This window comes from Podarcis erhardii (assembly GCF_964252035.2).
Source record: "Podarcis erhardii genome assembly, chromosome: 10".
NCBI lineage: Eukaryota > Metazoa > Chordata > Lepidosauria > Squamata > Lacertidae > Podarcis > Podarcis erhardii.
Window position 1 is genome coordinate 51,807,557 of NC_138500.1, and position 25,181 is coordinate 51,832,737.

A 25,181-nucleotide genomic window follows, 5' to 3' on the forward strand; every position below is an offset into this window, starting at 1 on the left:
TGGAGCTGGCGGACCTCACATGGCATTCCAGAGGGTGGACCGCTACAGAAAAGCTCTAGCTCTGGTTTCACCACCAAGCTGCACTTCATAGGCTTGGGGAAAAGACCTGTGGTTGCATCTACTGCTGTGCAAGTGGAAGTCTGTTGTGCCAGGGGAATGGCAGCACTGGATACCAACCCAAATAAGTTTTGGGGTCCAAAGGTGAGAATCATAGGAAGGTGCCATCTTCCCATTAGAGAGCAGCAGCAGCATTCCCTTCTTCTCAATGCAAGTAAAAATTGTAGAGAAGCGCTTTTCGTCAGGATTACAGGAAGAGCCAAAAGGATTGTGCTCCTCCTGTTCTCCCATCTGTTGAGATCCCAAATATTATCAACCCCCTCCCAAATGATTTCTCATACACACACACACACACACACACACACACACGCAAGTTAAATGCTGATATGCATTTAATAACACATTTAGTTTGACCCATAGACACCACCAGTCACTAGGGTACTCTGGGGAAAGTTCAGTTCGGTTAACTTTATTTCCAAAACCACTAATAGCCACTTCATACAAGAAGGCCTAATTTAGATGAGTCATTCTGACTTTTCAGTTTAGCATATCATGATGGAAAAATACCTCACAATTATGTGGCCAAAGCTAGCATTATTTTTATGGTCACACTAATTTGAGCCATAAAATGGGCTTTGTTAAAACCCACACAACAGAAGGCTGTACCTATCAACAGTTAAAAAAAATTAAAAAACATGGATGGGGTAGGAGAATCCAGGGTACTGCACATACGCATTTTTATTCAAAGAGGAACCTATGAATGCCACCAATATTACCATTATAGTTGCTGCATTTTGACCAAGTCACAATAATGAATTCTTAAAATAGTGCTCACATGTGTTCCAAGTGCTTTCTATACATTATCTTGCTATAAACTTTACAACAACCCTTTGTGTGTATCTGAAGAAGTGTGCACGCACACGAAAGCTCATACCAAGAACTGACTTAGTTGGTCTTTAAGGTGCTACTGGAAGGAATTTGTTTTGTTTTAACAACCCTTTGGTGCTTGTGCATTAGTCCCTACCAATTACATTTAAATGTATTGCATTTCTGTTTCAGTTATCCTTTAATCACCTTTTACATCTGTGCCTATAAATGAGTATCTACAAATTGTACACAGATATGCACAATCTCATCTTACCTGGAGGCAGAAACTCTGATCAGCACCTGGGAGCTCCCATTTTTACTTCCTACAGTGCTCCAGGAAATTAAAATGGAGGCTTCCAGCCCTCTCCATTCAGTGCTGATTAAAGACTCACTTCAGCTGCGCTTCTTGTAGGACATTCACAGTTCTCTGAGGAACACCTGATTGCTGCATAATCATTTTTATGCAGAGTAGGGAGAATTGGAGGCTATTTTCTGGAAGGAAAAAGAGACCCTTTCACCACTCATTCATCCAAGGGACCATCACATTCCTTAGCTGCTGTGCCTCTGTATTTCTGGATGCCACAGTTGGCATGAACCTGAGATTTGATCCCTTTCATCCCCAGACCAGCAGGAACCTCCTAGTAAACCACTTAAGCAGGGGGGAAATGATACAAGATTTCTCTCACCTTCCAATATAATCCTATAGCAAAATTATGCTTTCCAGAAAGTATTCCTTGTCTGAGACAGGCATGCTGCCTGGGGCCAAAAGTATGAACAGTTTGTTGTATTTCTCAGATTCCCCAGATTAATTAATAGTTTAATCAAACCTCTTTATTTGCTCTCAAACAGAAGTTCCGGCCTTGTAAAAACATGCAGAGCTTTATCTTGATATAATGTACCATACCATACTGTACCATAACCACTATTATAGGGGTAAGGAGAGGACGAAGGTTACTTAAATGCACAGGTGTGTAAAAGATTAGGATCTTTTATAGAGTTAAAGTTATGAGGAAGCTTTACAGGAGAAGTCCCCATATTCTTACAGTTCCTGACTTCTTTAGAACTTTAACCCCAATCATGCAAATTAAAATACTAAAACTATTCAGCCATATATTGCTTGAAGCTAAATTTATTTAGATTATTTTATTCCAGTCTGCGCCCTAAAGCAATGATTAAATGAAACACATAAATGTGTTTTGGATCCTTGATTTCCTGAGACGAGATTTCCATTGCTTTAAATCTGTCAGTGCAAGATTGTTGTAATGCCCCGACATTATGATACTCTTTCTGGCATGAATTGGGGTTAATTAAGTCAGAATAGAATTGAAGTTTAATATTAAACTGGCAATACTTCTCCATTCTCTTAGGACTTGGCACAAAGAAAAATAAAATGGGAATAGACTGAGTGTGAGATGAGGTTAAAGGAATGTTTATTAACTCAAATGGAAAATACTGTTTACTATAGAGTCTTTTAGGTCACAATCCTATCCTTGAGTTACACTGACTGATGGGTTATAGCATATGGTGGAAGCCCTGCTTTTGAACATACGTTTCAGGGTTTCATCCTCATGCTAGGTAAAACCAATCACCTCTCATATAGCTGCCCAGCATGGAATTTGCAAGGGTGCAGAAGGTAATGGGTTGGAAAACCCATGAAATGCTCTGGTCGCTGCTGCTGATCATGTGGTGGGTCTTCCTTGAGGTGTGTTTGACAAATCCTGACTACTGTACCTGTTACATACCTGTCTGTGGATAGCAAAGGGAAACACAATGAGAGTAATAAGCAATGGTCAACAGCTGGAGCAGATCATCCCTGGATCTAGATGCATAAGAGTTGCTTGTGATGAGCTGAGATGGAAGATTGGTCACCATAAGCCATGCCATCAATAACCTTCATGGCACGTAAACATTTTCTATCAAACTTTCACTTACAACAACCGGATTTATGGAGGTAATTTGCTTGAAGCAGAATAGGGAAGGACGCAAATGTATGGGAATATGTTGCCTTAATTTAATGAAAGACAAGAGTTGCATGGTTGGGCCACCAAAGGGACTTTTTGGCAAATGGAATGGACTGATGGGGAAAGCATTCATTGATCTTTTGTTAGGCCCTCAATTATTCAGGAAACATTAGCTCATATTTTCTTTGGCCCAATATGGGGGCTGGTGCATGAAGCTAAAACACATTTTCCCTAGCTGAGAGATGGGGAACCCCTGGCTTTGTTTTACACCCCCCCCCACTTGAGTGTTTCTGCCTTGCTTGAATGTGTCCCTAAACCTTGATAATACCTATTGTTTGCCTACATGGAGGATGGAGATATGCATGTATAAAGGTAAAGGTAAAGGTAAAGGTAAAGGTAAAGGGACCCCTGACCGTTAGGTCCAGTTGCAGACGACTCTGGGGTTGCGGCACTCATCTTGCTTTACTGGCTGAGGGAGCCGGCATACAGCTTCTGGGTCATGTGGCCAGCATGACTAAGCCACTTCTGGTGAACCAGAGCAGTGCACAGAAATGCCATTTACCTTCCTGCCAGAGCAGTACCTTACACTTACACTTTGACGTGCTTTCGAACTGCTAGGTTGGCAGGAGTAGGGACCAAGCAATGGGAGCTCACCCCGTCGCAGGGATTCGAACTGCCGACCTTCTGATCGGCAAGTCCTAGGCTCTGTAGTTTAACCCACAGTGCCACCCTATGCATGTATAGAAGCTCCAAATTTTTGCATGGCTGAAAGGTAAGAGTCACATCTATTGTTCCATCTGCATTTGCGTATGACAATGTCTGTCACTGCAAGTGTCAAAGCAAGATGTGGCCCTCAGAATGTTCCCCACAATGGAATGGGGTCCTCAGGCTAAATAAGATTCCTTGCCTCAGCTTAATACACAGGAGCTGTCTCTTGAATGGGGCACAGGCTAAGTTAAAACTTCCATTCTCTTGTCTTGTCTTAAAACATAATATCACAGGTGTATCACTTTTGCTTCTTCAAATAAGCATATCAACCACTCCTACATTGCATGCTTCCATGCCAGGTGATGACATTCCCCTTTTTCTCTTTATTATGTGCCAAAGTATGTAAGGGAGGAGGCACTGGGGTGTGTCAGCATGCCAACCCCTGAGAGTTTTTAAGTACCGCAGGAGGTCGCAAACACGAGGCTCTAAGAAATAATTCTTTGTTGACAGTTCAGAAATCAAAATGAATGAGCCGAAGTGGGAAGAGTAACCTTTTGATGCATCTGGATTCCATCCAGTGTAATTAACACCACATAGATCATATTATTCACCTCAACTCATAAATCACTGGAACAAGAATCATATTTTAAATACAGGCTTAAACATCATAACAACATAGCAGTAAAAATGAAGGATTGTTTAGAAAAGTTATTGCAGCTCCGCGGATGAGTTGTTGAAGTTATCCGTCCAGATTCTTACACACAATACTGGTACACATTAGAATAAAAGAATTTAGCTTGCTTGGCACATTAATTACTTTCATTGTGGAATTGGGATGAATTACCAGGGTATCTAGCATGTCTGAAGCAAGTCTACCCACCTTATTGCTCAAATTATGGGGGGAAGACAGAGGAAATCTGCAAGCAAACATACCAAGAACTTCCTCAGAACTATAGTTATTCAGAGCACATGTTATCTCAGCAGGCATATGCCACTCAGATTGGTTACTGGGCTGCAACCCCCCTGCAGTGTCTGTCTGTCTGTCTGTAAATAGCATTAACCTGTAGGTTGCTAACTGAATGATCCCTGCTGTTGCACTTCCAACAAAGCTTTAGACTGCAGTCCTATGCAGTCCTATTCGGTGCAAGTGATAAGCCCTATTGCAGGCTTCCTCAGGCTTGGCCCTCCAGATGTTTTTGGCCTACAACTCCCATGATCCCTAGCTAGCAGGACCAGTGGTCAGGGATGATGGGAATTGTAGTCTCAAAGCATCTGGAGGGCCAAGGTTGAGGAAGCCTGCCCTATTGGCTCAAAGGGACTTCCTTTTGAGTAAACATGCAGAGGATTACACTGTTAAAAATTATGTAGAAGTGAAAGACCAGAGGAGCAGAACCTTGTGTGTTATTATGGATGCAGAAAAGAGGAAAGGAGAGTTGACAGACCTGTGTTGAAAGATAAGAGTAGGAACCAACAGGAACACACAGATTGTGACTCACTCTGGAGTGCTCAACAGAAGATTCACATCTGGAGAAATACCTGGCAGCCAGCCCTAGTAAGTCCTGGCCCTCAATTGATGATGACTAACCTTTTTATTGAATAAATCAATCGTCTTCTAAAAATAAAATTTTGTTCTCAGAGCCAAAATAGAAATTGAATGCATTACCCAGGTGCAGATAATGCGTACTGGTGTCTGTTACTGATGCTAATTTTTTTTTCAAGTGAGTCAGGTCCCATAAAGAAAGTTTAGTTGGAATGATTTAAAATGGACGACACTGTTTAAAAACTGAAGTATCTTATCCTTCTTATTTCTCTTCTATCAATATGGGAAGTCATACAGTTGAAAACTTACCTCTAATGAGTCTTATTTTAACAGAGCTCCTGCCAATGGAGTCTGATCCAGTCTTGGTAGCCACAGGCCAACTGGGTTCTATTTCTTGGTAATGCTAGAGAGTGACAAAGAGTTAAAGGAGGGCAGAACTGGGACTTGCTAGGAAGGACAGACAGAATCTTGAGAACCCCAAAATACTAATGTACATAACATTCCTTCATTTCAGAAGACTAATAGTATGCAATAGTCTCAGGTCAGTCCCCCCCCCCCTTACTACTAATTGATTCTAGTGGTGGGAAAACTGTTGCATTGGCAGATGGAAGTTCCCTTCATCATTATCGTCTGAAATATAATTTTGAAGCACTTCCCGCATGTTGCAACTCCCATATTACAGACCTATTTTAAGAAATGGTCACATAAGTGTTCATTTAGCACAACAAAATTCTTATCATAACTTTCTGCTCAAACATTACACCTTGGTATGCAAACCAACCTCTGGTCTCTCAGAAAAGACACACCACTAGCTTCTATTTTTGTGTGTCAATAAATAATGCAAGTATTGAAACTGCCCTGATTAATAGAGCAAATTGCTGTTATCTGGTTTTTAAAGAAACAGTATTTCTTTTAAAAGAAAGCTACAGAGCTACTTAAATCATTGCAAGGCTGTAAGCTGTCAAATGACACATTTTTTTCAGCAGGCATAGATATTTAGAGAATGAAAAATGGCAATATGTTACATTTTCAGGCAGTTACTTTGAGGATTCTTCTGCAAGTAAGATTGGAAAAAATAACACAGTTGCAGTATATTTAAACAGAGGTCTTGAAGGGGAACTGAAATTCCCATGAGAAAATAGGGATTTGGATATTCCCACACATATGTGGGCAGTGAAACATACCCAGTCTACACCGTGAATGAAGACCACTACAGACTACACATTTTTCACTGGACGTCAATGGCATGAGAGGTACCATGAAACAATCTCCCCAGCCAAGGAAGCATCCTTGCAGTAATAAGGCATAATGGGTCATGTGGTACTCCCATAAAAGGAGTATGTAGTCCAGATTTCACCAGCCTGGTGCTCTCCAGATATTTTGAATTACAACTTCCATCAGCCCTAGCCAATGTGCTTTATGTAGTGTGTCACTTTCACTTTCAGGCTAAAGATCATCAGCCTTCCTTCTCCCTTCTCCCTCACTGACAGGTAGGGTGCTCATCCCATATTCTCCTTCTGTTCTCGTTACCAAGCTGAGAACATTAGATGTGATGGATTGGGATGATTAAGAGAGGACAATCTAGCATGTGTCTGAAGCTCCCAGTTTAGTATCATCTCCATTCTCCTAATACAGTGGTACCTCAGGTTAAGTATTTAATTAGTTCCGCAGGTCCGTTCTTAACCAGAAACTGTTCTTAACATGAAGCACCACTTTAGCTAATGGGGCCTCCTGCTGCCGCCTCGCCACCGGAGCACGATTTATGTTCTCATCCTGAAGCAAAGTTCTGGGTTACTGGAGTCTGTAACCTGAAACGTATGTAACCTGAAGCATATGTAACCCGAGGTACCATTGTATAGGGATCCAGCCTTGTTCCTGGATATGGTCAAATCTTGAACCAGGATATATCATATTATTCCCAATAGTTTTTTTTCAGTTCCTGTCTGTCAGGAATATCCAACTCCAACAAGAGTATAATCAGAGGGAGTGTAGATGTTTCTTTCAGATTGTGGGTACCAGAAAGAGGAGAAAGAATTGTGGAGTAAATGCAATGTCCAGTTGTGCAACAGTCAATTTTATCATTTGTATCGTGTGGTCTGTTTCCATTTTGTGCATGTTGAAATGTATTTTTTCTTGACCAGATAGTTGAACTTAACCAGGCAAAACATATTGCAATTTGTAACAAAGATCAACCTCTCTTCTTTTCCAAGTAGACCCATCTGAAGCACTCCTAATACATTTCAATCCCTATCCTTTTCCACTATCACCCTTTTGGCTTTTATAGGAATCTTCAGAGAGTATATCATGACCCATGGGAGTTCTCATAAAACATCCAGAGATCAACTTCTCACTTCAATGTGTTGACTTACAGTTCACACCAAAACATTCTCAGGTCCATCATCGCTCTTGAGTAAACTAAATTACCTTACTTGCAACGACATTTTTTCCCCCTAGTGGTGTAGCTTTTGCCTGTATTTCATCTCTTAATTAATTTCTGATATTTTAAAAGAAATAAATGTTAATGCATAATGTTCATACAATGCTGAGCAAGTCTGAGAATTATTAAAGCATCACAATGCTGCATGTTGCATGTAAAAACACATTTTGTAGCAAAGTTGGCATTCAAAAGATCTGGCCATATTCCAGCTGCCATATCCAAATTATATCTTTATCTGGATGGTGACGAAGACAAGACTTGAATGAGACATCTTTTAATTCTTCTTTATAATGCTCCCAAATAGGCTATTTATTTATGCTGTCAAATCTAGGAAGGTGTAGTTCCAGTTAACAAGACACCCATCCTGTGCTCCAGGGCAGCAACTATTAAAATTAATGAGCCCATAGCAAAAGGACATGATGGTCTTTGTAGCTACCCCATTCAATGAGGCTAAGAGGGTGTTTTCCATTTTTGTTGTACTAGTTTTATGAGAGTATGAGCAAATCATTGCATTTCTTCTTCTTCTTTAGTACCGGTATATCATCTGTACAAGCTAGTATCTCCTTATTTGTACCATGCATAATATTTAGGAGTCAAGTAAGCATACAGCCTTGGCATAGGCTGTACTTAAGAGATTTGGTCTAGGCATGTTCTTACCAACACCACAAAAATAGCAGTGGTAGCAAATTCCATTGTGATTCACAGCATCAAGTGTGTTACTTCCTTAGCTGAACTGGAAAACAATCAACCATATGAATCATATATAGGAGCAGCCAAATTGTGGAGATAGATTGGGGAAAGTACCTAAGGCATGATCCATATTGTCAAATGTATTTGATGCTATTCAATGATCTGTCACTGCATGCAAATCAGAGCATAATATATGAGTGCTGCTGGGTAGCCTGAGGAACTTAGATGTACAAGCCAAAGAGTCTATCAAGGCTGCAATCTTTGGCATTATGGAATAAACATCTTTGATGTTCAGTGGGGCTGATGAGTCACCTTTTTTAAGACAATGGTGCTACTTTGGCTTAACATATAACACAGAAGTCCAGGAAAATTAAAATGTCAAAAGTCATGCTCAAATTGCATAGCTGCTGCAACTTTGATGATGACCCTTCAGGAGATGTTTTCATTGCTATAATGCAGTTAAAGCTGTAAAGCAACCACAAGGCACTGAGCCAAACCTCATTGGTACAGATGCACTTAAATCTTTCATGAATATGGAAAAGTCAATTGACCAAAAATATCTAAGGAGACAGCAAAGTTCACCAGAGACTTGGGTTTTACCTATTGCTTGAAGTTTGTGGGGAGCACTGCTTATCTGTATGAATACTGCATTCATTTTCACCCAGTGGCTGTCGGATTTGGCATTATGTAGCAGAAACAAAATTCTCTGTTTCCTCACATTGATTCTGAGTGCCCTAATCATGTCTCACCAAAACCATATTTATCATCTGCCTTGTGAGAACACTACTGTGATTGACCAAGTACAGGCATTTGAAGAGCTAGCTCCTTGGGCAAAGCTGGCCCAGCCATTGGGCAGGGGGAGACCACTGCCTCAGGCAGCAGATGCCCCTCCCCCCCGGTGGCATACCCATGGGTTCCCCACTGCTTCTGCCCTTGGTGCTTATTTGGAGCAAGATCAAATCCATTTGGGGCAAGATCTTGCCTGAAATCATGTGAACTTTTGTGGAGAATGGATGATCTCACACAAGATCTCACCCCAAATTGGAGTAATCTTGCCTGAAATGGACACTGATAGTGATGGTTCTTCTCTGCCAGTGGCAGTTGTGGAAGGGTGTGTGCCTTACAACTAAAAAGCCTGCAAATATTGTATTTTTTTCTCGTAAATGAGTTCCTCCATTCCTTGATCATTTGGACTGCTGTTTTCCAGCTCAGCACTATCCCTTTTGAGGTGAAATGACCATCATTGTACACAATATTCCGTGGGGTTGCACCATATATTTGGCTACTGGTATTATGATGATACTGGCTGTTTTATTCTCACTTCCTTTCCTCATGACCCCTAGCATGGAATCTGCCTTTTTCCCAGCTGCTGCACACTAGGCAAAAAACTTTATTGAGCTACGACCCCAGGGTCTCTGCCCTGGTCAGTCACTACCAGTTCAGACCTCATGAGGGTATAAATGTGAAATTAAGGTTCATTCAAACCTCCTCTCCAAAGCCCCTTCTGTTAGATTACCAAGAATCACAGCACTATTACCATCAGTTTAGAAGCTTAAAAAATGCCATGATGTGCTGAAAGAAGGAGACAAAATGCAAAGCACATCCCATGAACGTCTTAGCTGATGCCAAGACAGCATCTCTCTGCATCTGAAGGAACAGACAAGACCAGTTATAAGGCAACAATGTTAGCCGGGGTTTTTTTAGTTAAAAAAGGGAGAAATTCACCAAGAAAGCAATAACTTCTATGAAAAAACAGAGAAAAGAAACATCCCGGTAGCCTTAAAATGCCAAGTTGCAGTTTTTAAGAAGCATTTGCTTATAGTGAAAATAACAGATCATAAACTACTGTTAAGAATGCCTCTGGGTGGGCTCAAATCCAATTTATCCTCCTTGTGATCCTTTGTAAAAAGGAGAGGGAGAGCATAATAAAAGGATAAAAATTGTGGTTCAATTAACTTCCTTCCTCCTCAATAACTACAAAGGTTGCTTGTGTGTTACTTAATCCAATGGCTGGGCAGAGATTTATATAGACTTGCATACAGATCATCCAAGGAATTAATTTGCCAGGAGGTGTGAAAATGGATTTATCCATTAACTCAGTTCTACAAGAATATCAAAATACAATTTTCAAGAGTAAGCAAGTGGTAGGCAGGAAATCTCACAACAGAAGGTATACAGAAAAACTTTACATTAATTCTAACTAAGTCCCTGTGCTGAGACTAGATTTTTTTAGGAAGGAAAGATTGCCTGTATCACATTGCAGACACGTTTGCACCAATCCCTATTAATCAATCCATCAATTAATAACATTTAGGAATTGCTTCCAGTGAAACTTCCCAAAGCGATTTAGCTACATTGCAGCAGGATTGTTGGAAATGAGCTAATCAGATATTGGATTTCATGATTATAATGCTACCGATAACCTAGCTTGCTGAGCACATAGAAGAGTCCATTTCAAGTTGCTTCCTTTGCACAACTTGCCCTTGGCAACCTAGCCCTATCATCCAATGACTGATTCTTCTTGTCTACTCTGAATAGCTTCAAAGAGTGAAGGGTTAACCCACGTGGATCATTTTTACAGCTCACAGTTGTAGTGGATTAACAAATAGCACAAGGCAGATTCAGTTTTATTTATTTACAGTAAAATGCAGCTCCTATAAAACATATAGAAAGATTTTGCAACTACGCGAAATCTGGAGTGTGGCAACTTTTCTGCACTGGCTCCCTGTCTGTGCAATTGTGTCCCCAGGGAGGTTTGCCTGGCGCCTTCATTATACATCTTTAGGCACAGGACAAAAACGTTCCTCTTTAACCAGGCCTTGGGCTGATTCACATCCAATGCCCTTTTAATACATGGGGTGGGGTTTTTTATGGGGGGGGGTACTGGGTTCTTTTTGTTTTTGTTTTAATTATGTATTTTATGTTTTTATATTGTGATTTTCTCCTGTGAAGTGCCCTGAGACCTGCAGGTATAATAATGTACTGATTTGCTGTTTTGGAGGATGTGCTAAATGGGCAATAAATCCATGTGAGAGAAGGGCAGCCTGGACCAGGAAACCAATGCAGTACCTTGACAACTTCACAATGCTAGGAAGAGCGGTCAAAGCAAGTGTCTGGCCAGAACCAGGATTCATAGGCTATTCAAAGAGGGGAATTCCCTACTGTTCCCAACCAGACTCAAAGCAGAAGTACAGTATAGTTTTTGCATACATAGTAGGAGTTTCCCCCTTTAAATCTGAATCAATTTAGGGAGCAGATAATAAATCAAGTAGGCTACTAATTAATAAAAACACTTAAGAGGGATCTCACCAAGGAGTATTAGTCTTGGTCTAATGATAGCATTAAGGTCTTTATGCCACTGGGTTGTTGCTTTTGGTTTATTTCTACGCAGGACTCTTTGAATTCCTCTTTCATTTCACCCAGTGAACATTGCAGGAAGGTCTAGTAATTGCTCACAACAACATTGGATTCAATAGCTATTAGAAAGCAGAGTTGCCTACCTGTAGCTGTTACTTTCTGTGCAATCAGTCACATGTAGGTGAGGGCAAGCATGCAGATCACGAACTGGAACCTTCTAGAAGTTTTAGAACTAACTTTGTAAAGTTTAAACAAAACTGTTCATCACTTCATGACAACAGTTTCAAGTAGAGACTTGCAGAAAGGAAGGGATACAGAAAACAGCACTCAGGGGATAAATACCAGAACCAAACTGAATGAAAATGATTGTGATGAAGACTAGGGTTGTGCCACATATTTCCTTATTTCACACTGAATTGGAAGTAGGGCTGAACTGAAAATTCACTCTGAACTTTGGGGTCCTTGGATGGTGAACTTTACTCATTCCTGTCACTTTCTGGCTCTTGTTTTCCAAAGGCAACAGCAGGGTTGCTCCTGGTACACTGGCCCTTCTTGACAACCACCATTTTGGTTTCTCCATATCAATGGCACTATCAGTGATGTTACATCATACTTGAGCACCATTTATAGAGACAGTTCTGGGGACGGGGTGATGGTGAAAATGGTAACACTCGCTAGCAGATACAATTTCCTCCCAAGAATGCCTCTCATGTAGTGCCAATGAGGGTAACATTTCCATCTCCCTCCATAAATGTTCCTTTGAATGATTCTATGTGATAACATAGGACTGCTCACAGGTTGTTGTTTTTCAATTTCACTCCTTTTTTCAATTTCAAATTCACATTTTAGTCATGCTAGTGATCCCACCTTCAGGGAATCATGTCTGGAACAAGACAGCTTGTGCTACATAGTAGATCTGATTTGGCTGTGTAATGACATCACTGAGGACATACAAAGCCAATCAGAAGTGAAGACAACGCTTCTGAAATATGACACACAGATAATACCAGGTCATGCAGTTAACAGGATGACATAGTAATAATACTTGGCAGATTAAATTCGACTATGCAATTGTTTCACTGAAGACCAGCAAAGCCAATTCAGAGTTAGGATAAAACTTTCTAAATAAGAAACACTTTAGAGCAATCACTGGAAAATGGCAGAAGACCAGATGCACGGGTCTGAGGATATGAAATATGAAGTATGTTAATGAAAACCAGTGAGTTCTTATAGCTCAAGCCAAGTTAAAAAGCCATACAAAGGAGACTGACACTATAGTGTGAATATTTTTATATATATTTGGTCATTGGGCATATCATTGTATGATTTCTCATCATTGTCTTTCTTTTCACTCAGTAATATTGTTGAAGCCATGATGCAACATTTCAATATTTGCACGTGGATATTTACTTTGATGGAGCAGTATTCAATAAATGTACATTTTTTAAAAAATGCCAATAAATTTGAAGTGGTGATATTTCTAAGCGTAATCTGTTAGACCTTTAATTAGAACAAAAGGGGTGTCAACTAATCCATAGATCCAGTGATGACAAAAAAACCAAACTTCTGAAGAACAAAACTTATTTCTGTGGATTAGGTTCCTCCGATTCTCTTTCATAAACAAATCTATATAACCCTCTGGAAAAGTCAAATGACAATTGTTACATATAGAGTACCATTAATACATTTATTTAATTATAATTTATTTTTCAACCATAAAACGGACAGAGCATGGTCCTGGTCTACTCAATAGGAAAGAAAATGATAAAAAGTAACTTCTTAAAAAATCCCAAAATCACCAGTATCAAATAATACTAATATCAATATTGCCTGAAATACAAAGAAACAGCCAATGTGTCTATCTATATAAACTTTAATTAAGAACCTTGCATTGAAAAGCAGATGATACAGTATATAGTTAGCTGTGCTGTCAACTGCTGGGAACTTAATGTCTGCATTAAATTTGTACAATTGTGTTGAACAATGTAAATCTGAGATTAGCTAATTAGCACGAAATGATGAAATTTAGCTCACCTGTTGCGGATTAAATTAAGTAAAGTGTGCTTTGATTTCCCGAATTCTCTTCATGCAAAAGTGATCTGGTTTTGTTCCTTATATCACGTTAGAAACGAAAAGGCAATCATGCAGTTTGGCAAAAGAAAGAAATAATAATTGTGTTTGTAGGTTACAAAAATATGAGTCACACACTGCATAAAAACCAAACCAAATTAAAACATATCACAGAAGGCTTCCAAGGTATTAGTTTCTTACGTATGAAGTCATCTTAGTTTCCTTAAAACAATTACATGATTTATGAAACTCAGCAGTGCTTGTGTAGCTTTTGAAATTCCTCTATAGACAAATTGTCATTTTCACCTGTTTTCTTTTTTAAAAAAAGTTTCAACTAGTAACAAAGAGTCAAAATTAAACTAAAACGGTATTATTGATATATATATATATATATTCATGTAGGGTCTAGGCTTTTAAAATGTAAATTTACAGTACAAAAAATCATACAAATTAAAGACAGGGTTGGGGGGGAAGTCTATTCTTGCTTCATTTAAATAGTATTAACATGGGCATCTATAGTACCAGTCCTAAAAAGTTAAAGTCTATCTCTAAAGCAGCTAGCAAGGCTGTGCTAATAAAATATGGTCAAAGCTTATAATTCTTGAAGCCTCAGACATTGCACGATTACTTGAGCCAGCTGAATCAGTATGCAGTGGATGGTGTTTGCCCACCCTAGCCCACCCACATTCACACCAAATTCCCAGCACACCATGAATTCTGAAAGAAATAGGCATTTCTTTTTAACAGCTTTAAATACAGCATAGAAACAGTCAGAACAAAGACATTCTATACCTCTTACGGAAGTCCCGGTTTTGAAAACATAAGTAATACTCAAAGCAGACAGAACAGTTGAGAACTATCTGAATTTTAATAACATCTTTCTATCTCCTGGGATCATTTAATAGGGAATATCATGTTAGACCTTTACAACTCTTATTTACATCTCTAGGAAGTAGAACAATATTAATTTATTGGAAAATGCAAATCATTCTCCTAATGGTTGGCCTTCCCTAAAGTAAGGCAATATGTGTGTCACAAAAAAATAAATAGGATAACTTTTGTTATTTGCTATTTGTCTTTTCACTGCCTATCCGATTTGTTATTATTGAAAATGATTTGAGCTTTTAAATATCATTTTAAATACTTTTAACTATTTAAATATTGACCCAAATGTGGAATTGCTTTTCAAATTTCCATCATGCCATTATACTGGCTAGTAAAAAATGATTAGACTGTATATAATGTTGGAATTTAAATTCTGAAATTCATGACAGAATTGGAATAATTCAAATTGTGACAGGAACATTTGGATGCAATGAAATATTAGAAGTAAATTTGCTCATATAACTATTAATATTACTTACAGCAAAATAAACCTCTATATGACTGCAGAAATTCACACTTGGCTTGACTAGCATTATTTCTAAAAGACCATGTCGATTTTAAATATCATTTTAAAATTAAGGTGCGGGAATATCCTTTACTGTTAATACTCGTACGAACTCCGAATCAATCTAAAATAAGATTCATCGCTATTGAACTTGGATTTCAGTGTTCTTTGCCCACATTCAGTCACTTCAAGAAGAAAAGCGTTTAAAAAAATGAGTGCAATGTTTTTGCTTTGACTGTGTCTCTAAAAACCTGAAAAGTCATAATTGATAGGGGCCATTCAAAAAAAAGCAGTACACAAAACAGATAGGATAGTACGGACAGACGTAGTTACTCCTACATATACCACATACAATCAACATTTCAATCTCTATTATGTTTTCACGATTTGTTATTAAAGTTAAAGCACCTATGTGTGGTGATTTTACTTTTACTGTACAGCCTATGTTATTGGATTTTAACACTGTAACTTGCCCCATTGGACCGAATCATGCAACTGCCACAGATCAGCACAAGTGTTTTATAAGGCATAACTGGAACAAGTTAAAAATCATTCCTCAAACTTTCAAAAGTTGAGTTGCTTGATGAAGGAGTTCCTGCCTCAGTCTTTGTTTCCTTCTGAAATCCATGATTAAGTCAGGAGGATAATTTTCTTGAAAGTGTAATTTATTTGGCTTAGGATAGTGCCACAGGAATAATAATTAAAAAAAGAATTGACATCCTCTCAGGTTGGAAGGTCCTTTGAACTCAGTTGAGGACATGTTAAATCCAGCTACATTCAGAATTCCAGGTAGGCAAGGATGCCAATAGCAGACAGCAATAAACCAAGACAACTGGGCGATATTCCAGCAGCAATTCCTGTAAATGAAACAGATTTGGCTTTCGTTAAGGGATAGCCATTATGTTATATGCAAAATAAAATGGGATGCTCATCAAAATGCTTGACAAATATTTTCTGAAGCAATGAAGGTTGTGATCCAAAGTAAGGGTGTGGATTGATTTAATAACAAATTTAAAAAATAGAATGAATGGGAACAATTTGTTTATAAATTACTAATGAAGAAATCAATGCCATGTATGAATGCCAGAACTGTCCTATTTTTTCTTGTTCATTCTGAACTAATTTGGAGCCACTTTAGATTACATTGCAATTAGATGGCATGTACATTATTTAGGTGGCAATCTGATACACATGGTAAAATTGATGTCTGGGGGAAATTTCCGAAAGGCGGCGCAAGCTCAACAACTTTCGGGGTGTCCTGGTTTTCACTTTTTGAAATATGGCAACCCGTAGTATAGGATTACACTGTTAGTTGCCAATAATATAGAGATACTTCTCTCTCTCTCTCTAGCTCGCTCTCTCTCTTTTTCAAGTTTGGCAACTTCAATTCTTTTGGGGAGAAGTTGAATACCTGAAATTTTCAGGCCAATTAGATGGAAAGGAAGTTCTAGGTAGGGGAGTAGTAGTTGGAAGGCAACAGGAAATTTAAAAAAAAATGAGTGGAAGTAATGAAAATGAATTAAATGATAAGGAAAAAAACAGCTATTTTAACCTATGGATAAATATCCAAATGAGTTTTTAAACTGTGGTTGTTGAAAGAAGCAGAGACAGCATTGAGGTGGACCAAAACCACATCCACACTTCTGATTTCACATACCATTGTACTACATGTGAGTAACACTTGCATAGGGCTAGGCATTGCTTAGACACATAACAGGCAGACAATATTGGTGCCAGCAGGAGATTTCTCCCTAAGGGTCCTAGGCATATGTTGGGTCTGTGTCTCCTGTCAAGTCTCAGTGCAGGGAGTGAAGATATAAGCCTTCTCTTCCTGCACATTGCCTTTACAGTGAGAATTGAGCTCCCCAACCACTGTAATTTGTCAAGGGGCCCCTGAGTGCATGTAGAACCAACCTGCAAGCAGGAGGTCCTGTGTTGGATTTTCTTTACAGATGCTTTCCATGTGTATTTAGTAGCAGAGTTAGAAAGAACCCAAAAACCATAGGATAGGATTAAGCGAAAGGGAACTTGACTTGTTCACAAGCTCACTGTAAGAGACTGCAGTGATTAAAGAAAGCCAAGGGGCACATTCCAACTTATCTAGAGAGTACAGCCTGTGCCACAGGACAGCTGAGTCAAGAGTGATCTTGTTTAGTTATTTATTTACTGGACATAATCCTTTTTTTAAGTATTAAAGGGACTGAGTAGAGGCTATGCAGTTTCCCAGCCTTGATAATAGTTCAGTTTCTTTCCCTGATATGTTATTCTGCTACTTAATGGGGAAAAGGGTAAATGTAAAAAATCTGAAAAACAAGATCCGAACTTGATTCCAATGCAACCTATTTCTGTATACTGATGAATTGTTGTTAGTATTTGTTCTGCAACAATTGTACTACAATGGCATGCACCTTGCAGAAAAATAATAATTCTGTAATATAATTCAGGTGTATTTTAAAATCTACATACCTGGAATTTTTACTTGAGCTACTTCTCCATCTCCCCCTTCGCTGTGCACCCGAACTTCAACAACATATTGACCTTTAACAGGGGCTGGAACTTCTATATAATGTTTGCCAGTACTAAACAGTGTGCCATTAAACTGGCCATCTGGTCTATACAGCACCTTTCAGGGACAAAATATGACACGGTACAGGATGTAACTCCAGAGAATAAATCAAATGACAAAAAGGCAAGCTGTATCTTATTCTAGAAAAAGCATTAAAGAAATAGCTACAAAATGAACATTTTTTTCCCATTCAACCGTAGAGACATTAAATGCTGAAACACATAAAATAATTGACCTGATCCCCAGTTTTAACTATTATAGGTTTTTAGGGCAAACTAGATATAATGTCAGGAGATCTATGATAGGCTTTCTGTGTGGTTTTTATGAACAGCAGATGCAAGCACATGTGTGAAAGACCATGTTTGTTTTACAGGTAGGAGAGTTTGGGTCAGAGCTGCAGTGCAGAATCCGGATCTATTCTTCCATCTGTGTAATGGTTTTCAAATCCTGCTGCTGGAGCTGCTATTTGCCTCTGATGGGAAAACTTACATGACATAAGGGGAATGGTTTAAAAAGCCTTCTCTGCACCATGAAGGTTTAAAGAAGAAATTCAACTTTAACTAATCCAACCAGTCCAAAATTCATAACATATTATGAAGAAATGTGAGATAAATAATTATGAATGCTTTCATAAACTAGCATGATTTTCAGTCAAGATATATACCTTTAAGGTATATTCAAAGCAATACTTTTTAAAAAATGAACAAAAACGGAACACATCTTGGGCGCCTGGTGAGAGGGTATTGGCAAATTACACCCACGCTAAAGGAATGTGTGCTTAAATGTTTTTGTTGTTTTTTTGTTACTTTTATGCTGGAGGTCAATACAGATGGAAATGGGTTGAGATTCCCGGGAACCGGAGATGATAACTAGCTCCACTCAACACAGAGTCAACAACCAATCTTTGGCTTCCTTCTTACTGACTTCATCATGGGTAAGAAGTAAGTAGTAAGTACAGTGGTGCCCCGCAAGACAAATGCCTCGCAAGACGGAAAACCCGCTAGACTAAAGGGTTTTCCGTTTTGGAGGCGCTTCGCAAAACGAATTTCCCTATGGGCTTGCTTCGCAAGACGAAAATGTCTTGCGAGTTCCTGTGGGGTTTTTTCCCTCCCCCCCCTTTTTCTAAGCTAAGCCGCTTATCAGCTGATCTGCTAAGCCGCTAAGCCGCTAAAAGCCGCTAAGCCGCTAATAGCGCTAAGCCGCTAAGCCGTCAATGGGCTTGCTTCGCAAGACGAAAAAACCGCTAGACGAAGAGAATCGCGGAACGGATTCTTTTCGTCTTGCGAGGCACCACTGTAGTAAGCACTGGTGGTAGTGACACGAGACAGTTTCCAGAAGCTGGAGAGCCACTTCCACACCTGCCTCATCTGAGCAATAACTGAGAAGAAATCCGGACCGGTTCTCCATATCCTCCATGGATCATCTCTTTTTCTATGCTTCATGGACTGTGGTTCCCGATTCTTGCTTTTAGCTGGAAAAGCAAGTGTCATAAGATATCCCAAGTCATCACTAACTACACTGATGTCCAAAAGAGCATACTCCACCCTTTTCAGTCACTGGAAAAAAAGGCAGCATGGTTTCTAGACTTGCCTTGGTAATGAGAGCACAAATTACAATACTGGGTTGTGTTTTTGGCCATGGTTGATTTGCACACCTGTTTGAATGAGAATAACTGTGGGGTAGATATGTACTTCTGAGTTATGTAGCTTGTTTTCATATTATGCCAAGACTAATGCTCAGATAACAGTTTCTAGGACTATGTAGACAGCATAACTAGCAAGGTAATAGTGAAGTCAGTTTCAGGAGTTTTACTGAAGTATTCATATTAGCCTAACCAAGGTTAGCTGTTTATACATTCTGTTGTTGCTCCTTGAAGGTGTGGAATCTGATTGTAAGTCAATTAATAGACAAGTGAAGTAATGAACTATATTTGCTAAATTACACAATGAGGGCAAAGCATCTCAATACAGATCTTACTTTATATCCTTTCACAGTAGATTCATTGGACTGTGACTTGACATGGTCCCATGTTATGATGTACTTCGAACCAGATCTTACAGAACTGATAATTCTTGGTCGCTGCCTTGGAGCTGGAAAATATTACATGACCTTTATTTCTGGTGTGTACAGGAAGATATCCCCCACCACCACCCTGTCACACAGACACCATGAGAAAGTTACAGAGCAATCCAACTCCCTGATCCCCTGTTCTGGAATGGGTTTGGATGAGGTCGAGGTGTGCCTTCACTCAGCCATGCGCAGGTGAGCTCCACTGGAAGTCCCTCTGGTAAGAGTGTTCCAATGTGGCTGGCTGAATGGCTGGCAGAAGCTAATGCTGGGGGAATCACCACTGACAGTAGCCAATGGAAGCCCCCAAAGAAAGCACAGAACTCCCTGATATCTTTTGCGGTGGAGCTAGGCTGGCATAGAATCTGCTGGGTTCCAAACCACCTGTGCTTCTGTCATGTTACAGCATTGATCCAGGCCTCTTTGCCTGGATAACAGAAAGTAGGAAATCAGCAAATGAACCACTTTACTTACGAGCTTTTTCTGTAATGAAAGCCAAACGGTTACTGGGAGGTCCAACGCCTGCGAAGTTGAAAGCTGCCACATCTGCGTAGTAGTGTGTGTCAGGCTTCAGGTTTTCCAACCTCACTGAAAAATTCTGACTGCTCACTTGTACTTTATTTGCTTCTATTTCTCTCCCACGACTGGGCCAGTAGCGGATCTGTAAACATGAGACGTGTTTATCTGAGAACAAGAATGAATTTCAAACAACAGTGCTCGTCGTTTGACTGCCACTTGTTCCTAAAGCAATGATACGTAAGGTCTGCAAACAGAAGAGCTCTCCGATTCCAGCTCAATTTTTGCAACAAAAGACACTGGTTCAGTTCTGGCAGTGCTCTGTGCATTTGGAAACATGTGCAGTGGCAAACTTTACTTAGCATAAGACTTTCGAACAAGAATTAGAAACTGGATAGCAGAGCAAGATATATTAGACCTATACAGGAAATAGGAAATGAAAAGAGCTGAGGGATGAGACAGTAGACTCATTTCAACAATGAAACTTGCTATCTCCTTTTTAAATTCAAAAGCTGATTTTTTGTTGTTGTTAATTACTACAACCATGCAGAGGAGGAAAGCCCAGCTTGTAAGTTGACTGCATTATGAAGAGGGATTCTAAACTAGTCCTCCTAGTTCAGACTGGAAACAGGAGAAACCTCCCCTTCAAAATGGTAACAGAGAACAGCAACAGGACACCAATACGCAATGGCCCAATGTTTTCAAAGTCCACAATGCATTCAACCAAGGGTTGCCATCCCTTTTTGGACCAGTGAACTCATTTTTAATTTTCAGAGAGTGCAGTCGCAAAATAGCTGCTATTCTGTGTGTGAAATAATACAAAATGGCTTCCACAGGGAGTATGGCAAAACATAGAATTATAGAGATGGTTCATTTTATATACTTTAATTAATAATAAATATTTTTAGCTCACCTCATACCCTGTAATAGCTGGACTAAGAATATGCTGCCAAGAAACAGAGGCTTCTGTGGATGATCTGACTCTTACTTTCACATTTCTAGGTCTTTCAACAGGAGCTAGAAAAATGAGTAATACAATTCACTTCAAATGCTACAAGTGAGATATTCTACAAGCAATTCCTTGATTTACAATGAACTTGTAGCTACTTTGGCAGCTCTAAATACCAACTAATTTAGAAGGTTGTAGCTGGAATCTCCATTAATGAACTGTTCTCAAAGGCAGCAGTGTGATAAACCTGGGATTGCCAACTTGTTTGGGACCAATGGACAAATTTTGAATTTTGATCAAGTGCTGGGTGCATGAATCACAAAGCAGCTGCTATTGGGGGAGGCAGTTGTCATAATATGAAGTGGCTGCCAAGCCATAGTGCAAAATGAGAAAGATAGTCACCACCAACAACCTCATGATTACCCTTCGAAGTCACCTATGTCCTGCTGATAAAGACTGTGGATTTTACACACACACACACACACACACACATGTGCAATGTGGCCACCTAATACCAACAGGGATCAATTCTCACTACCAGGAAAAATATCAGACGTTACCCACCCCTAACTTATATTGATGGTGCCTCCCCAATGGAATCAGCACCCTCCAAGCATTACAAAATACAGAAGTATAGAAAATGCTGCTGCTGCTGCCGCTGCTACTACTACTACTGCTGCTAAGCAGCTCCTGGCATAGTTTTGCATAGGCTTTTGTAATTCTGTCACTGTTTCAGTGTTGTTTTAATTTGTTTTTACTTAAATGATCTGTCCTGGGGGGTTCAAAAGGCACCTAACTAATCTTTGCAAATCACTGAATCGAAAAACAAACACAAACAAATGAGCAAACAACATATAAACTTTACAGAAGTTCTTCATTAATGCAGATAAGATTGTAGGATGTCATAGTACTTTCAGCATATAGCATCTGAGGCATAGTGTTTAGAATACAGCCTTAGACACAAACGCAAAGGTATCTGAACATTCAACTTCCAGGCTGTCTTTCTGGCTGGAAATGCCTTGAACACAAAAACTGGACAGGTCCTCTATCACATTGCCTTGCAGACAGAATAAATACAGACATATAGTTTTGAATGTATGACCCAGAATGTTTCAGTATTAAACATTATCTTGTATATTTATTTAAGTGTAGGAAAAAAATCAAGATTAATTTATATAAGCAGTCAGATTTGTGAAAAGAAGACACATAGGACAGTCTACTGTCTACGAAAGATTAAATTTTTCAAGCACAGATCACTTCTGTTTTGAGGATTCTTAGCAACAAGTTGCGACAGACAAGGCGCTGCTGCCTAAGCTCAGGAAACCTTTCATATATTTAATCTTCTAACTGGGCACCCAGTCAACTATACATCAAAACAGTCAGTGTTCAGGGAAAAACAGTCACATATCTGTTGAAGGGCATTGAACAAAACTTAACGATCCTGTATGAAACGTTATTTTTTAAAAATTAGCATTCAGTGAGTGACAGCTACTAAAACAAATTCATAATTTTAATCAATTATCCACAGTTGCAAAGGCATGGCCCCTGTTACTAAAAACTAAGGCAGTCTGCCAGAAAAATAGTTTTTCACATGGTGATTACAGTCAGCAACTGGTGGCCTGATGGTCTGAAGCTTTTGAAGCATGCTTTCTTTTTTCAGGATCTTCTCTTGAAGACACAGGATTATCAGAATAACAAAATTTTCTGAGTTCAATTTTTACAAAGAGTTAATATGAATTCCACAAAGTCATTCTTGGAACTTTCAGAACGTGAAGTACCCTTTTCAGATAACTACATGTAGTCTATAATCCTAGGAACCTTCATCTGGTGGTGGGGGCAGTGGTGTCCTTTAGTTTCCGTCTTTCCAAAATATCCTGCAAGTATACATATAAAAGACTGGACCTTGATTTATGTGTACAAATCCTCCAATTCCATGTGTCATTTTATGCTTTTATTTTATTGGTTTTAGGCTGCATTTTTTGTTTTAATGGATATTGTTTCTCTATCGTACATAGTCTATACTGCTTAGAGTTTATAAATTCTTTTAAATAAATATAATAAACTATAAAGTGAAGTCACCCTTTATATATATCTCTCTCTCTCTCTGCTGAGGCCTTTGTGGAATTCACATTAACCGTCTGTAAAATTTGTACTGGAAATTGTCAATCTTTAGGTGCATGGAGAAAAATTCGTCAAAGCAGGGAGCTCACTTATATTTCTAGCGCAGTTGCAGATTCCAAAAGAGCGGCTCTTCAAATATTAATAATGTAGGGCTGTTAATTGACTAAACTTTTTAATCTTCTATCCTGAAATAGATAAGCTTTTAATCTGATCCAGCAGTTGTCATGGTCTTGACAGAGAACGCAGGGGAGGAGGAGGAGAGACAAGCAGAGGAAGGGGGGCAGGAAGGGCCAATGGTGGAAAGGAGGGAAGGTCAGGAGGAGGGGAGGCTCTCAGATGTTGGAGCAGAGCCTCAACTCCGCACAGGAAGCTCTGGCACAGACAGCGCTACAGTGCCGGTCCCATCTGCTCAGGAATGGAGAGGGTTAAAGCGGAGGGGTCAGAGACATCAAATGAGAATGCCTCACCTCTTCTGTTGGAAAAGGGGCGGCCTAAGTCATTCCGGGAATCTGATTCACATGATTCGGACGCATAATTATGTGTGCTGCTTGTACATATGTAAAATAAAGGATGTATCTATGTATCTCTGAGTGAGCAGAGGCATTTCTTGCGGAGAGCACTCACAAGCCATCACAGCAGTGCTATTTTTATGTTTTTATGTTATGTTCTTATAGTTTCTTAGCTTTCCAGGGACAATCACATGTGTGGAATTATATACACTTTTGGCCGGATATGCACTTTGTCATAATTAGAGAAGATGCAATGCAATCAAAGGGACTAAACTGAACTTTAAGGATGATGATGTCTGAATCCGACCCTTAAATTTTCCAAAAGCAGAACAGTAATTGTTCGTTATATAAATTAGAATGAGGCTTATTAAGGGTTGAAAGATTAAGAAAATGTGATTTTAAAAGCATTTTGATGTCACAAATTTCAGGTAAAGTCACTGTTGTGATAAACTTTTGAAGAAATGTATTAATAGAAATGAATGATTTTTTACCTAAAACAATGCTTTACTTAGATATAATCAAATTGTCATAGAGCTAAAAACAAACAAACAAACAAACAAACAAACAAATTACATGTTGCCAGTTAATTATCCAAAATGAGTATTCTGCTTGAATTTACGAAGTCTCTTGCATGAAAATGGAACCATGATCTCTTAAGTCTGAGATGGTCATGAATAGTCTTGACTGCCAACGTATTGATACCAACTCAGTTCCCTGCTTCCCCTACTCTATTATTTCTACTTACCATCATCTGCTGAATAAATGATAGCAGTGAGGCTAAATGGTCCTTCTCCTTTGTTATTAAATGCTTTCACTTTTACTTGATATTTTGATGCAGGGATCATTGATTCATCTTTATGGACATACCGACCAGTGTCAGGCTGAGGAACTATAACTTTTTTCCACACAACTTGATCAAAGGGCTTGAAGGCTACTACATATCCAAAATTATTACCAAAATGATATTCTCGTGGTAAAGGCTATAAAAAAAAAAAAGACAAAAGGTTGAGAATTATTTTTTGGACAAAGGAGAACTCACAAGCAAAATGCTATCAGGTCCTAACAGGAGGGTTCCAGTACAAGGTTTCAGCTAGCCTGAAACAGTTCAGAGCATGAGAGAAATCAGATTACGGTATTTCAGGAGGAGGAAACCAAAAAGTACTTTCTCCCACTTGTCCATATTGTGCTAAAGAACTCATATTCAGGCTGGTAGCCAGAGCCCTATGTGCTTTATTTTATGTGTTTCTTTATTTTAAATTGTTTTTTATCCACCCTTCATTGCAACAGTACTATCAGAGTAGAGTGCATAAAAGTTTAAAACAAATATATAATACAATTTTACCATAAATATATCTTTTTTTCCACTCAACCAAGTG

At 39.1% G+C, this 25,181-nt stretch overlaps 1 protein-coding gene across 1 annotated transcript in view; it reads right to left on the reverse strand.

Moving 5' to 3' along the window:
• Positions 1–13,474: 13,474 nt before the first annotated feature.
• The window catches only part of CNTN1 (contactin 1), a 54,104-nt gene continuing 42,397 nt past the window's right edge, over positions 13,475–25,181 (reverse strand). The window contains exons 19-24 of the mRNA XM_081877865.1: positions 24,551–24,785; positions 21,140–21,243; positions 20,185–20,371; positions 19,621–19,733; positions 17,544–17,700; positions 13,475–15,934 (exon numbers count right to left, since the gene is read on the reverse strand). Coding sequence (XP_081733991.1) covers positions 15,855–15,934; positions 17,544–17,700; positions 19,621–19,733; positions 20,185–20,371; positions 21,140–21,243; positions 24,551–24,785 — 876 coding nt within the window. The 3' untranslated portion in view covers positions 13,475–15,854. The remainder of the gene's footprint in view (positions 15,935–17,543; positions 17,701–19,620; positions 19,734–20,184; positions 20,372–21,139; positions 21,244–24,550; positions 24,786–25,181) is intronic.